This window comes from Equus przewalskii, chromosome 7 (genome assembly GCF_037783145.1).
Source record: "Equus przewalskii isolate Varuska chromosome 7, EquPr2, whole genome shotgun sequence".
NCBI classification, from domain to species: domain Eukaryota; kingdom Metazoa; phylum Chordata; class Mammalia; order Perissodactyla; family Equidae; genus Equus; species Equus przewalskii.
The window spans coordinates 8,764,776-8,779,030 of record NC_091837.1 but is presented as its reverse complement, the minus strand read 5'-3'; the positions used below and the strand labels follow the sequence as shown (position 1 = coordinate 8,779,030).

Here is a 14,255-nt window from a genome sequence, read left to right as displayed (position 1 = left end):
TGTTGGAAAGTGTTTCCTTCCATCTTATTTTAATTGAATTTAATGTTTATTGGTTCATCTTGATTCCAAACTAGGCCAAAACCAGCCAGATTCTTCCAACATAGGATCAATAGAGATGTTGTGTGGTCTTATGTAGAACAGAGACTTAAAACAGTGGATTAAAACAGTGGCTCTCACAAACATCATGTATAGAGATCCAACTAGTAATTCTACCAGAAAACCAGGAATATTCTAGACTCAATATGAGAAAAATATTCTATTTCTCAATAGTGTGGTTTCAGACAAATAGTGTAATCAGGAATGGCCTAGTTGTAGAGCCCCACTGAGAACATGTTCTTTAACTTTATTATATCTTATCAAGGAATAGAATGTCTTTTTTAACTGCTGCTTTCCTCCCACTATCGCATATGTGTCGTTTTAATTATTATAAAAGAACACTTCGTTATAATTTAAACATGAACTTTAAAAATGTAGTACTCATACAAGCTGGCAGAGTTAAATTGCTTGGGACTCTATTAACTTGGCATTGTCCTTACTTATAATAAGTACAAATATTGAATTATGTGATTTTAGTAACATATATAAACAAAGATGTGTTTCATCACATTTACAGTTGAAATTTTGATTAGGAAAAACCTGTTTTCTCCATTATACCTTTTTTTCTTACCTCTTACTTATTGAATGCTAGGATTCAACATGGGGTTCAAACCATATATATTTTTTCTATCATAATGTAACCTGATAACTGTAAACAGAAGTGCAGTAGGGTGACGTGCCTGTCGTTCATGTTATCTTGCCTTTTATCACTAAGTATTTTTATGGACTGGAATAAACTACGTGATCGTGATGGTTATAACACTTTCGAATTTCTAATAAAGTTTGATTATTTTTAAGACTTTATAATTACATAATAATAATTTATTGGGCACCTACTGTGTGCTAGGCATTTTACTTGCACATCCTGGAATTGCACATTCTTCTAGTTGCCCTGAGCTGTAGATAATTTAATCCCCCATTTTACAAGTAAAGAAACTGAGGCTCAAAGAGGTTAGCTGAGTGCCTGTAGCTTGTAAACCACATAGCCGAGGTCTGATTCCAGCCCTTAACATGCACTTTCCACACTGTACCACATTGTTGCTAGAAGTTTTCTGTGCAGAAGAAGTGTTTGATTTAAACTATGTCCTAACCCTTAAATGAAATCCTCAATCCTGTAAAGTTCTCTTTGTGTTGTGTGTATGTCTGTGTGTGTGTGTGTTCTGTGGATATCACTTATTCAGGGGGCCCTTAACTTAGAGTTAATGGATCTTGGGCTACAGAGAAGACTTCAAGGGCTCCATGAACTCTTCTGAAATTGTAAAATGTCGTGTGTGTGATATTTCTCTGGGGAGTAGGTCCTTTCCTTTCAACCAGTTCTCCAAGGGGTTTGTGTGTGTACCTAAAATGCTTAGGACTCCTGATCTACTCAACCGGCCTCATTTCAGAGATAAAGAAACTTGAGCTGCAAAAAGGATATGCTGTGCAGGAAGACAGCAGAGAGCGGCCAAGTCAGAGCAGAGCAGGGCTCCCGCTGGTCAGTGTTCTTCCCTGACTATGAGCTCATTTCTGTCCTGACAGAGATGTGATGCTAACCTCTGCAGTCAGCCAGCCATGTCAGTGCAAGTCCAGGCCTCTTCACTGCTCTGTAACCATTGTCCCTTTACGAGGTGCAAGCTGCAACTCTCCGTTCCGGTGTGTGCAATTAGTAAACCGTTAAATGGTTGCCCATTAAATCATTAGGTAGACAGACTTTGAGAACTGTAATGTGGAAAATATATTTGGAAATGTTTCTAAGTCTTCTACAGGTCATGCCTCTAAATTAATTGAAATCTTCAAATAATTTCACATACGGCGTGTGAGTATGTGAGATCCTATGGATTTTGAGGTATAAATATCAAAGTTTAAAATATATATGCTATCAAGTCCATCAGTCTTTTCTTTATACCCAACCCTTCTAAATCCCAGGCGTAATGAACAAGAATAATTTTATGAGCCAAAACTCCAGCTAGCTTTCCTTAGCAATGAAGGAGTATCGAGCTTTCACCCACATACAGCTTTTGCTCTCAGATCTTATACCATGGGAATGAGCCCCACGCCTTCGCATGGGAGCAGGTCCTGCAGAAAACGGTCTGTCTGCACAAAACCATTTGCTCAAGATTCTCAGCTGAGGATTTGTATACCTAATGTGATTCCACTTATCTCAAGGGAATTTCAATAAAATTAGCATCTCCAATTTTTAAAATAAAGGCCATATGCCATACTTTGGAGGATTTTTTGATGGGGGAAAAGGATAAGGAATTACTAACTTAGAAAAGTAGAATTAATCCTCTGAGTGCTTTGATGCCGGCCTTGGAAGTTTCTATCATGGAAGTTTTCTGCTGTCTTACTAAGTTTTCTCTCAGGCTTATGTTTAATGTAAGGGCTGTTTTCATTAAATCCCAAAAACAAAAGATTTGGAGTTTTCCACTGGAGAGGTAGGGTCAGAGATGAATTCTGTAAAGTAATTGGGATCTAGCTAGAGAAGACAGAGAGGAGATAAAGTTTCTTCAGTTTTCACAGTTTATTACTCCTTCCTTCTTGAAACACCAGCTCCTTGACTTCCAAGACCCATACACTTTCTTAGCTTGTCTCCTACCTCCCAGGCTGCACTTTCTCAGTCATCATGGCCAGGCCCTCCTCTTTCCAAGCCTGAAATGTTGGAGGGCCCCAGGGCTCAGCCCCAGATGTCTTCTCTCTCCACACACGGTAATCCTGTTCTCTCGACACGTCAATGCTGTTACTGCCACATTTCTAGCTCTAGTCTGGGCCTCTTTCCTCAGCTCCAGGCTCATCTACCCATCCGCTTAGTCTATGTCCCCATCCAGTTTTCTGAAAGGTGTCTCAAACTTAACCCATCCAAAACCAAACCCTTGATTCCACCCCAAGATATGTGCCCCTCTTGGGTCCTCCCCATTGTAGTAAGTGGCATCACCACTCACCCAGTTGCTCAGGCCCAAATCCTTGATATTGTACCTCACTCCTCTTTTCTCTCATGCCCTGTGTTCAAACCCCGAGCAAATACTTTGGGCTCTACCTTCAAAATACAACCAGAATCCAGCCACTTCTCACCCCCCTTCCAGTACCAGCTTGGTCCAGCTCATCCTTCTTTGTAACCCATCCTTCTGCGGTAACCACCTACCTGGTCTCCCTGCCGAGTTCTCGCCTCTACACTTCTTCCTCCACCCCGCTAGACAGTTCTGGTGAAGGATGAGTCAGATCGTATCATTGCTCTGCTCAAACCCTCCGATGGCTTCTCCTCACACTTAGAACAAAAGCCAAGATCTAATTTATATGACACTCAAGACCTTACATGTCCTGGCCTTGCTGCCTCCTCCTCTTCATTTCCCACCCACCCTTCCCCGCGCGCTCGCCCTGCTCCAGACAGGTCAGAGGAGCTGCCCTATAGTTCCCCAAACCTGCCAAGCACATTGCTGCTTGCAGGAGGTTTGCATTTGCTGTGCCCTCTGCCGGTAGCGCTCTTCCCATGTCATTTATGTGTTTTGCTTCCTCCCTTCATCCACCTCTCTGCTCACACGTCTCTTCCTCTTCAGGCTTTTCCTAACCCACCTTATGTAAAAGAGAACCCCCACCATTTGATCTCTAGCCCCTTACTCCATTTTTCCTTATAGCGCTTCTCACTATCTGATGTTAATTTTGGTTGGTTTATTATGAGCGGGTCTCTCCTGTTAGCGTGTAAGCTCCATGAATGCAGAATATTCACCACTGTAGCCCCAGTGCTGTGAACAGTGCCAGACACATAGTAAGTATTGAATAAATATTTGTTGAATGAATTAAGGAATAATATCCTAGACATTAGGTCTATTGCTTTTGCTCATTCTCTTTCACCGAATACGTAAATATACAGCTAGCTGTGTGATATTTTATTTTTTATTGGTTTAAGCCACTCCTTACTTATCTAGCCAAAGGTTATGTCAGTTTCATAAGCGCAGAAAATAAGGGAGGTAGGGTCCTCATTACCTAGTACATACCCTAGTAGTCTGATGACATCAGGATGCACACATAACTTTAATCCAGAACAAGTTTGTTTTTCTTGCTCTTTTCCACAATTGGCATGCACTGGGCAAGTCTGTTAAAAAAAAAATCATAAAATCTAGTACACTGCCTCAATTTCCCTAGTGTATCTGAGAACAAGATTGGGTCTGGGAGAAATAGACTAAGGTAAATAAGCCTACACTTTCCTGTTCCCTCTCTCGATGCCACCTCACCCCATTCATGAGGACTGACACAGTGTGGATGACTGCCACATTCTCTTGTATTACACAGCAAGTCCTCTGAGCCTCTGGGAACACTGACCCCACCGCCCTGCAGGTTGCTCTCTATTGCTAAGGCTTTCCATTGGTTGGCCTGCGTTTCTGACTCCTGGGCCACCCCTCAACCACTTGTGATAGGAGAAAAAGATGTATTATCACATAGCGACTAAAATTTTAGCAATTGGCAAAGACTGGCTTGATGTTCTTAGAATCATCTAGTCTAGTGGTTTCTAAACCTAATTACTTAAAAGAATCACCTGGGCAGCTTTTTAGAAATATAGGTTCCCAGGTCCCGCTCTGCCCCTGGGGTTGGGATAGGGCTCTGGTGTGGCATGCATGTGCATGCACATGCACACACACACACACACACACATGCAGAGTCGCTCTGTCTCCCTCCTTGTCTCTCTGTAGCAGACCATGTATATTCCTAGTGATAAAAAGTGCTATGAAGCAAACAAATGAAGGGCAGAAAAATAGGAGTGGAGATTGTGGGGAAGGGTTTTGTGAGGAGGTAACATTTAGTCTGCGATGGAAAGTATTAGGGGAAGAATATTTTGGGCAGAAAATAGTGTGGTGTGTTTACAGAATTAAAAGCAGACCCATGTGACTAGAGCACAGCAAGTGACTAGGGGAGGAGCTCAGAGTGTGGTGGGAGGGAGGGCCTGGGGCCACATCACAGAGGCTTTGCAGACAAGGATGAAAGGTTTGGGTTTTGTTCCCAGTGCTCATGTGTTCCTGAGAACTTTGAGCACTGTGTGGAGAATGGAGCTCCACAGTGGAAGCTGTGAGACCTGAGCAAGGCTGTACTGTTCTCTGATGGTGAATGGGTCTAAAGTGGTGGCACCCAAGATAGAGAGGAGAGGGTGGTTTCAGGGTGTATATTTTAAGAAAGTCAACAGGACTTGCTGGTGAGTGGGAAGCGGGGTGGGAGAGAGGATGGGGAAAGAAGGATAATGCCGAAGGGGTTCTATTAGAGGCAGTGTAGGGTGCCGTTAGGTGCCCCACTTGCCTCATCTGTAAAATGGGCACATTAAGGGACCTCCCAACGGAGTAGGTGGTGAGTTATTTGTTAAGCACTTAGAGTTTGGCACACAGTAAAACACTACATAAGCATTAGTGGAGATGTGGATGATGATGGATTGTCCAAGGTCACGCAGCTGGTCAGCAGCAGGTCTAGGATGAGAAGCTTAGCCTCGGGTCAGTGTATTTTGTGCTGCACTGAGATGCCTCCTCAGTTACCTTTGAACGTTTTTATTTATGCAGACTCTTGGTAGAGAGTCTGTCGTTATGGTATGTGATGAGTCTCACTGATTGTAACATATGAATGTTGCGCCACACATGATAAATTGCTAGGGTGTTCTCTGCAGCCTGGCATTCTAGGTTATTTTGGCTGTCCATAAAACCATGCTATTCCAGATAAAACGCAGGGCCCAGATAATGGTAGGAACGGGGTACAGGAAGAGAGACGGTCTATGGATAGATTTTAAATATTAAGAGAAATATCTTCCAGAATATAGATGCGCTCCTGTTGTACACATGCTTAGGCTGGAGTAGGCATATGCACTGCAACAGGAGACAGCATTAAGAGTCCTTCATACCGGAAGTCACAGGTCAGTGTGTGCCAGGAGAAGGAAAGAAATAAAGCTAAGAATGTTAGCGTAACTCCCCCAGATTGTCAGGCTCCTGGTGATACATCTTAAAGAAGTGTTTGAAGTGCTTCTATCTGTCAGTTTCAACTAAGCTAATTTTTAAAAATTGCTCTTTGTACCGTGCCTTTCTCATGAACCTCTGTGAGTTTAATGCATGCAATATGTGGGGGGAAATCCTATCAGCCTCAGTTCCCATCCCCCCAAAGGCTGAGAAGCAGATTTTAGAAGCACATTGCTGCACCTGCAAATATGTTGTCATTTTAGTAAATGGACCTGAGACCACATTCAACGTGTCTTGTAGGAAAAAATTTCAGAAAGAGGTAAGAGAAGATGCCAGCTCAGCCCCTCCTCCCTCCTGTTGACTGTTTTGTTGCACCTCTATCTTAAACGGCGTGGGGAGGACTGTTCTTCATTACCAGGGAATGCGAGTCATTCCCAGACTTGTATGATTGAGATTCCAAAGCATTGCTGTATCCGATGGTCTTATTAAATCCAAGTGTCAGTGCAGCCTTTCAGACTGTAGGGGAGAGCTCAGTTACAGCTGGTGACCTGGTTCCAGTTACCACACAGAGACATGGTGAGAGCGGTGACCCCCTCCGAGCACCCAGAATTCCTCGTGGATGGCTGTTACCAACTGTTCCCAGATTTGGGGGTTTCCTGGTTCACTTCATAGGCTTCCCTACATTTCACCTCCCTGTTTATATCCTAGTTGGGATCTGTATACTTTAGGGGAAAATGTGTCTGTAGACAAGCTAATGCCAAGATTAGCTAGCATCTGGAGGGTACCTCGTTTCAGATTTACTCAGCCCTACCAATGTTAACTTCGCTGTGTCCGGGATCTAGCAAGACACTATCCACTTCCAGCTTGATCCAAACAAAACAAATAAAACATCACTCAGAGAGGGAGGAGACTATAGATGTTGCCAGAAAATTAGTTTGCTCTGTCTCTTCTTTCTCCTAGAATGTTTCACAGCCAATGGTGCAGATTATAGGGGAATGCAGAACTGGACAGCACCACAAGGCGGGAAGCCATGTCTGTTCTGGAACGAGACTTTCCAGCATCCGTACAACACTCTGAAATACCCCCACGGGGAGGGGGGCCTGGGCGAGCATAACTATTGCAGGTAAGATGGGACCACACAGGACTTTAAAAATAAAATCTCTCATCTCCTCTTCCAAGCCCTTCCAACCTTGCTCACAACTAGGGAAAACTTCTTTGTTCCCTTTTGGCCAACTCAGAAGGGTTTTCTTGATACTATTTTAAAAAATCTTTCTCCCACACCTTGTGTGCACGCATGCACGCACACACACACACACACACATAATCTACTACTCTTTTCAACTTGAGTTGCTTTGATACAAAGTTCTGGTTTTCAGAATTCTGCTTTCTTGTCTGATCACTTAACATGTCTCTTTGGGAGGGTTTTCTTAGCTGGCCCTACTACCAATGGACAATACACAGCTTCTTGAGCTGCTGTGAACGTGGTGGTCAGGCAGTACACCATCTGTGCCCCAAATCTCCCTGTTTCTGAGCAAAGGAAGCTTCCCTGTGTTATCGCACCTCCTGCCAGCCCAGGATAACCTTGCTCTGAGAGCAGCTGTAGCCCTCAGATTTGTGCTGTTTCCTTCCTTTCGATAGACCAAGGTGTTTCTTAGCTCTTCACCTCTTGTCTGACTCCAGCAGGGGCGCTTAACCTGCAATCCATGGTGCTTCAAATATGTGCTTGCGATTTTCTGGGGAGACGATCCATGGCTCTGATCAGATTCTCAAAGTTATCCGTGATCCAAAACAAGTTAAGAGTCTCTGGTTTAAAGGGACCAGAGCAAAGAGTCTAAGTACATTTGGCTATAGCTACATTGTAGCTGTTTACGCCCAAGATCTTGGTAACGTGACTCACAGTTCAGCAATTTGTTGAATTTAATTATTATTAGGACAGGTGCAAAGGCAGCCTCTTGAGCCACTGGGACAGGGAAGAGTGATCACTGAGCTATACTTGGAGCTACACACTGTGTCCTGGGTTCTACCAGTATGGTTCGACCACGGCACTGTTGACTCAGCTGAGCCAACATAGTTGTACCTGCGTTGCGTGTGCCACACTGTTTACCCTCTGCCCTCCTTACACACCTTTGCTAACACTCTAGGACCCAGGAGGTTGTCTTGAAGTCATCAGGCCTGTAATCCACGTTATATTTATCCCTATGCCTTTAGCATGTGCCTTTCCTTCACCTCTGTCCTAATTTGTGCCAACTGGCTGTTCCCCCATAGTTGCTGTTGCACTGTTTTTTAGTTTATTATTATAAAAATATTAAAAGCTTTCCAAAAAAAGATTCTCAAACCCTACAGATCCATATTGTTTAAATAAAGTCCCCCATTTTACCTCTTTCCCAAATCCTCCAGACCCAGCTCCACTTCCCAGAGGTAACAATTTATGTATATGCTACTTCACACTTTGCTTACGCATCCTCATTAAGTAGTTCTTTTGCATTTCATTCTCAAAGTTATATGTGTTCACTAACAGTTTTTTGCATAACTAAAAAAGTTAACCCTACTCCATTTCTGGTTTATTTCTTTCCCCTAAGTTTTTCTAATCGTAGAAATAGTTGGGTTGGGTTGGGAACAGTGTTTAGGAAGAGAAACCAGTGTTTGTTTTTACATTATTACTTATCTTCTGGCTCTACAGTGTCTTTCAGTAGTGGGCTCTTGGTTTATTTTATTATTCTGTTGTTTTCTATCAAGCAAGTCTTCTCAGAAGTGCTCTAGTTTTTAAATCTGACTTTAAGTAAATTTTAAATTTCCAATGAGGTTTAATTCATATGACAAATTTCTTTCCTTATAGATTGGCTCCCACTTCTACCCATAGGCTCCCAGAAATGCACCAGGAAACAGGCGTTAAAGAGCGGTGAGAGCCAGGGGCAGCCACCTTCCTCCTTAGCCCGGCCAGCAGCCGTCTCCTTTGATTTGAAGGAATGTACCAGACCTGAACCACCAGTTTACACTTCAACAAAGGGAGGCTGAAATTGTAGATTATTATCACGTCAGAGAGCCCGGGCCTTTCGTTTTAGCATTGTGGCGAAGTCAAAGACGAATGTACTTGTTCTTTATTAAGCTATTCTGATGCCTTTCGGAGTGGTTTTGACATTGTTAATAAACAGTTGTTTTCTAAGGTCTTTACCAAATACTGCATCAAAGCCGAACACTGAACAGAGGGAGGAAGATGGCAGTGAAATACTGTTTGAAGAAGAGCTTTGTACCCGTTCTCCTGCTTTGATTTCTCGGCTGACATCTGAAACCATGTTTGTCTTATGCCATGTTTCCAGACCCATCACGGTTCAGATGTCTGAGAGATGGGGAGTGATGGGAACGCACTTCTCTGGGATCGACATATCTGGATTAGAGGGGAAGGCAGGGAGACTGGGAAGAACAGAGTTGGCTCTGGCACCTGCCTTTGGGCACAAAAAAATAAAAGGACCCTTTGTGTTACAAGGCGGCTTATCTTTTGGGCCGCACAATAGGCTTATCCCTCCCAGGCCTGATAGGGGTTGCTCCAAAGCTCGGCTGCAGGGTCTTTATGCCCATTTCCGGCCTAACCGGAGTGTCAGGTTTCCAGTGTTCTGAGTCTCAATAAAGGGAGCTTGGAAAGCAGTGAAGAAAGGCAAGGCTTTGCTCTGTGTCCAGGAGCCTCTGCCATGTTTTGCTCTATTTCAGCAGTCATGCCCTTTATTGTCACGGCATCTCTGAGTTAAAAAGATCCCAAAGGGCATTTATTCCAAGCCACTCATTTAGAAATGTAAATAAATCTTTTAAAAATATTATTGAAATATCAGAAGTAGGTACCAGGATTACAGGATTGCATGTTCTAACTGAAACTCTTTAACATAGTTTTCTTCTGCATTCCCTTGAGAAGTTAATATTTTGAGGTAGAAATAAGACCCATTTCAATCAGACATGAGTTGGATCAGCCTAATCCTGGTGAAATCTTGTCAGTGGAGTCTATATTATGTGAATTCTATTTTATTGTTTAAAAATTACACAGTGTTGTTCATTGTAGAGGAAATAAGAAAATAGAATCCAAAAAAGAAAAAAAAATTAAAATTACCAATTCTCCCATCATCCAGAGATAAATACTTTCAAGGATTTGGTGTATATCCTTCCTTAAATACATCTTTTCAAATAATGGGATTGTGTCATCCATCGTGTTTTAGAACTACCTTTTAAGAAAACCTAGCAAGACATTGTGAATATATTTCCATATTAATAAATGTGTCACTATACTACATTTTTACTAGCTGCCTAGCATTCCCTTATATGGGTATAACGTATTTATTTAACCAATGCTTAGTTGTTGGGTATTTGTTGTTTCTAACTTTTCAATATTATAAAAATGCTGCCGTGAGCATCTTTATAAGTAAAGATCTCCTTAGAATAAAGTACTAAAGGAGAAATTGCCGAGTAAAGGGAGTTTGCATATTTTTAGGGCCTTTGACTATAGTTACCATACCCCGATCCTGACCGTTTGCGTCCTTTCGCATTCTTGTCCGCATGTGCTCTCTCAGCTGTGGACGTCTCCACTGTTCACGCTTCAGGCGCCAGTGCTGTTTGGCATGGTTTGTTCAGTGGTCAGTTGTCGCGGTTACGCTGTACTGAATTTGTGTAAACATATTTTCGCCTTTGCTCACTCCCCCGGCCACAGCCCCTAAACTCTGAAGTATATGTCGGAGTGGATGAATGTGTTCTTATAGTATTAATCATTTTTTTCTTCTTCCTAAAAGGTGCCATTGAGATAGATACCAATTATTAGAAATGACACAGAAGCATTACTTTTTGGTAAAACTGAAAAACAATGAGCCAGTTGACTTAAAGCAAGGGAAATGTGACTGGTTGTGTCCTTTTCCCTAACAGAAACCCAGATGGAGATGTGAGCCCCTGGTGCTACGTGGCGGAGCACGAGGACGGTGTCTACTGGAAGTACTGCGAGATACCTGCTTGCCAGAGTAAGACTGATGCACCCTCTGAAGTTTCGGGATGCTGAACCCTTGAGTGCAGAGTGGCGGAGGGCAGGTAGTTCAGGCTGGTGGATTTTGTGAAGCAGGTGAAAGGAGCAGCCTTCCTGAGCTGGGGATTTTCACTTCTCTTGTTGAGGCTTTTCAGAAACGCGGATGTCCAGTTCTCTCAGGACCCCATTCCCTTGATGGATAAGCCCAACCAGAATTCCTGCTTATTAATTTTCTCATGCTGATTCTTTCATGGATAGAGACAGCAAGAGCTCAGTAGCAGGCCAGAAAAAAAAGTACTTTGCACTTTTGGGAATGAAGTTTTTAGAATGAATGACGAACCCCTTTGTAGACAGTGAAACTAAGTTATGATACCATTTATTATTTGGATTTGACATGCTATGTCCCCTAAAAAAAAAATGGTATTCAGTAAATACCTAATTAGATACCCTCCAAAGCCAATGCGATAGTCCTTTTCCTCACATTGACATAAAGATATGTTCTGTTGTTTTTATGATAACACACAGCTTGTTCCTCTCTATTACCAAAAAACCCAGTTTTTTAGCTTTTTCCTGCAATGCCTGTTTCCTAAGTGTTTCATGCGTTCATTCCTATATTTAGTATTTACTATATGCAAGGTACAAAGGCAGAAAGATACCCTGACCTTCAGGGGATATGTAGTGTGGCAGAGAATCTTAGGAAGATACTTTAAAACAAAGTAGAAAATATTTTGAGAAGATTCAGAGCACAGGAACTGAAACTAAACATGGTACAGTGTAGGAATTTACTAATGTAGTGTTTATAATATCCTTTTTAATTATGCCAGAGGAGCGGGGTTTCTTAGTTCCTAGAGCTGAAGAAAAGGACAACTCATTCATAATAATTCTACTTGGCTTGTTTTTTCCTTATTATTTAAACCTACTCCTTGCCCGGCCACGTTTCTCACACCTCAAGTCAGGAGGCTGTGTCTGCAGAGTGATAGGGATGTTCCCCCGGGACCTGGGACCCTCTCACTCACGCCCACTCAGCAGTCTGCATTCTGAGGCCTCCAGGAGAAAGGGCAGCCCTTGACGGGGTGCTGCAGGCTCGTGCTCACCTTCCATAAGTTAAGCTTCCAAATGTCGCCTCTGCCTGGCATTTAGGCCCTCACTTCACTGTCCTCCAACCCGAGTGTGCCTTGATTCCATCCCCAAACTGAGAAAACAGTGAAGACCAGAAGAATGGGCTTTTGCTCAGTCTGCTTAATCAAATTTTTAAAATGGAAAACATCTCATTTGGCTCTAGTTATGTAAAGAAGAAAGGGGCAGGGGGAGAGGAAAGCAGATTTTCTTCGGTCCATTTGTTTTACACAAAGATAGTCTTTTAGTACCAGCCTATGTCATTCTCTCAGGAATGGCGAACAGGGGATTTCAATCTGGGTGCTTTTATTTGGAAAGATAATCCTCAACTTGCATTTATAAAATATAATTTGGGCCGGTGGGAGCTGACTCATGTGGTCATTGAAACTAAGTTCCAGAAGAGAGAATTGTAGCAAAATGGTACAAACCATCTAATACCCCTCTAATTCGTAATTTTTGCCAGAATGTGCCTCACTCTTCCAAAAAAGGAAAATTAAACATCATTTCCCTTTATTATGGCCCTTTGGTAACCCTCTCAGAGTTTCTAAAACTGTCCTTGAAATGGTCTGGGTAGGGAGGTGTACAGAAGTTGGGAATGAAAACTGGGGAGTACTTGGTTTGGGAGGGGAGGGGGAGTGTCTGTTTTGGTTCTTTGATAAACCCTTCCATTTGTCCTGTGGGCACCAGGGTCCCCATCACGCCGAGCCTCAGACCTTGAGTCTGGCAGAACATTGTGCTTTTAGTGTGTCTGATTAACATAGTTGAGAAAAACTCCTGTGCAATTTGCAGCAAGAGACCTCGGTAATTGCCTAGTGGACTCAATTGAGATAGAGCCTGCCTATTTTAGGCCAGTTTTGCCCTATTTCTGGATGTGGAGTCATAATTTTCATGAATAATACTAACCCTCTGTGTGAAGCCCACTATTCACGATTAGCATTGAATTTGTCATACAGAAAAAGGCCTGTGACATGATCAGATTCCTGGAAAGTTCATATCTGAATATAACAGACCCAGCAGGAGCCAGGGGGAAATGAATGTTTCGGGACAAAGCAGAATGTGGTTGAATGGTGGGCCATTGTGTGGAGACCGGAATCTCTGCCCCTCAGCGTGTTACATAGAGAGCTAAAACAAGCAGGGCGGCCGAGATGAAGTATGATTCAAAAAGGGGTAAAGAGAAATTTGAACTGTGCTCTTGACCTGTAGAGCCTGGATCAGAACTTACTGTTAAAAGGAGAACAACTCTGAAGAAATTGGCTTTGCTCTTCAAACCACTTCTGCCAGTATGTTTCTCAGAAACCCCGAGTTCTTATTACAGATAGAAGAAATACAGATTTTTAAAAGTAAATTCCAGTATCATCAAGTTTACCATGCCTCTAGATCCCACCCTCTAAATCTCTAAATCCTGTTGGTTTGGCCATTGAGGGGGAAATCATTTGGCTTAACATCCATCCTTTGCATATCTCTCTTTTGTTAAATAATCATCCTCATTCTAATCCTCCTTTATTTCATTGCTTTTGTGGGACGGGCCTGTATCAATCTGAGCATGGCTTTTTACCTGCAGCTTGTTTATAAAAGTTTTCTACAGTTTTTTAAAAGTAAATAATCTAGTTGTGAGTGGGAAGAGGAACCTGCAAATGACATTTAAAGGTAAATATAATTTTCTTCACATAGCTAATTTGGGCCTAAGGCCACGGGTCTGAAGAAAATTTACCTTGTCATCTCTGAGAGCTATTTTTTGTTTGCTATAAAACATTCGCCTGGTTTCTACAAACCCAATATAAAAATTAATCTTTAAAATAGTTAGGGAAATTTGAATACAGGCTGAGTATTAGATTATATTAAGGAATCACTGCTAATTTTATTAGGTACAATAATGGTATGGTGGTTTTATATATATATATATATTTTTTAAGTCCTTTTAAATTAATGATACATACTGAAATATTTGTAATTGAAATGATATATCTGGGATTTGTTTTAAAACAGTCTAGCTTCCCAAAGAGTGAGTGGGTGGGGATGAGGGAAATGGATGAAAGAAGAATGGTAAAAAAAAAAGTGAGTATGTGTTGATGCTGGTGACGGGCTCCTTATTCTTTCCTACTTTGTGTATGTTTGAAAGTTTGTGTTATAAAAAAAATTAATTTTATAAA

The 14,255-nt window shown here is 42.1% G+C and overlaps 1 protein-coding gene across 3 annotated transcripts in view; it reads left to right on the top strand.

Annotated features, from left to right (window-relative positions):
• KREMEN1 (kringle containing transmembrane protein 1) overlaps window positions 1-14,255 on the top strand; it is a 65,349-nt gene that overhangs the window by 13,137 nt on the left and 37,957 nt on the right. For all 3 annotated transcript variants that reach the window (XM_070628662.1, XM_070628661.1, XM_070628660.1), the window contains exons 2-3: window positions 6,957-7,119; window positions 10,896-10,987. In XM_070628662.1, coding sequence (XP_070484763.1) covers window positions 6,957-7,119; window positions 10,896-10,987 — 255 coding nt within the window. The remainder of the gene's footprint in view (window positions 1-6,956; window positions 7,120-10,895; window positions 10,988-14,255) is intronic.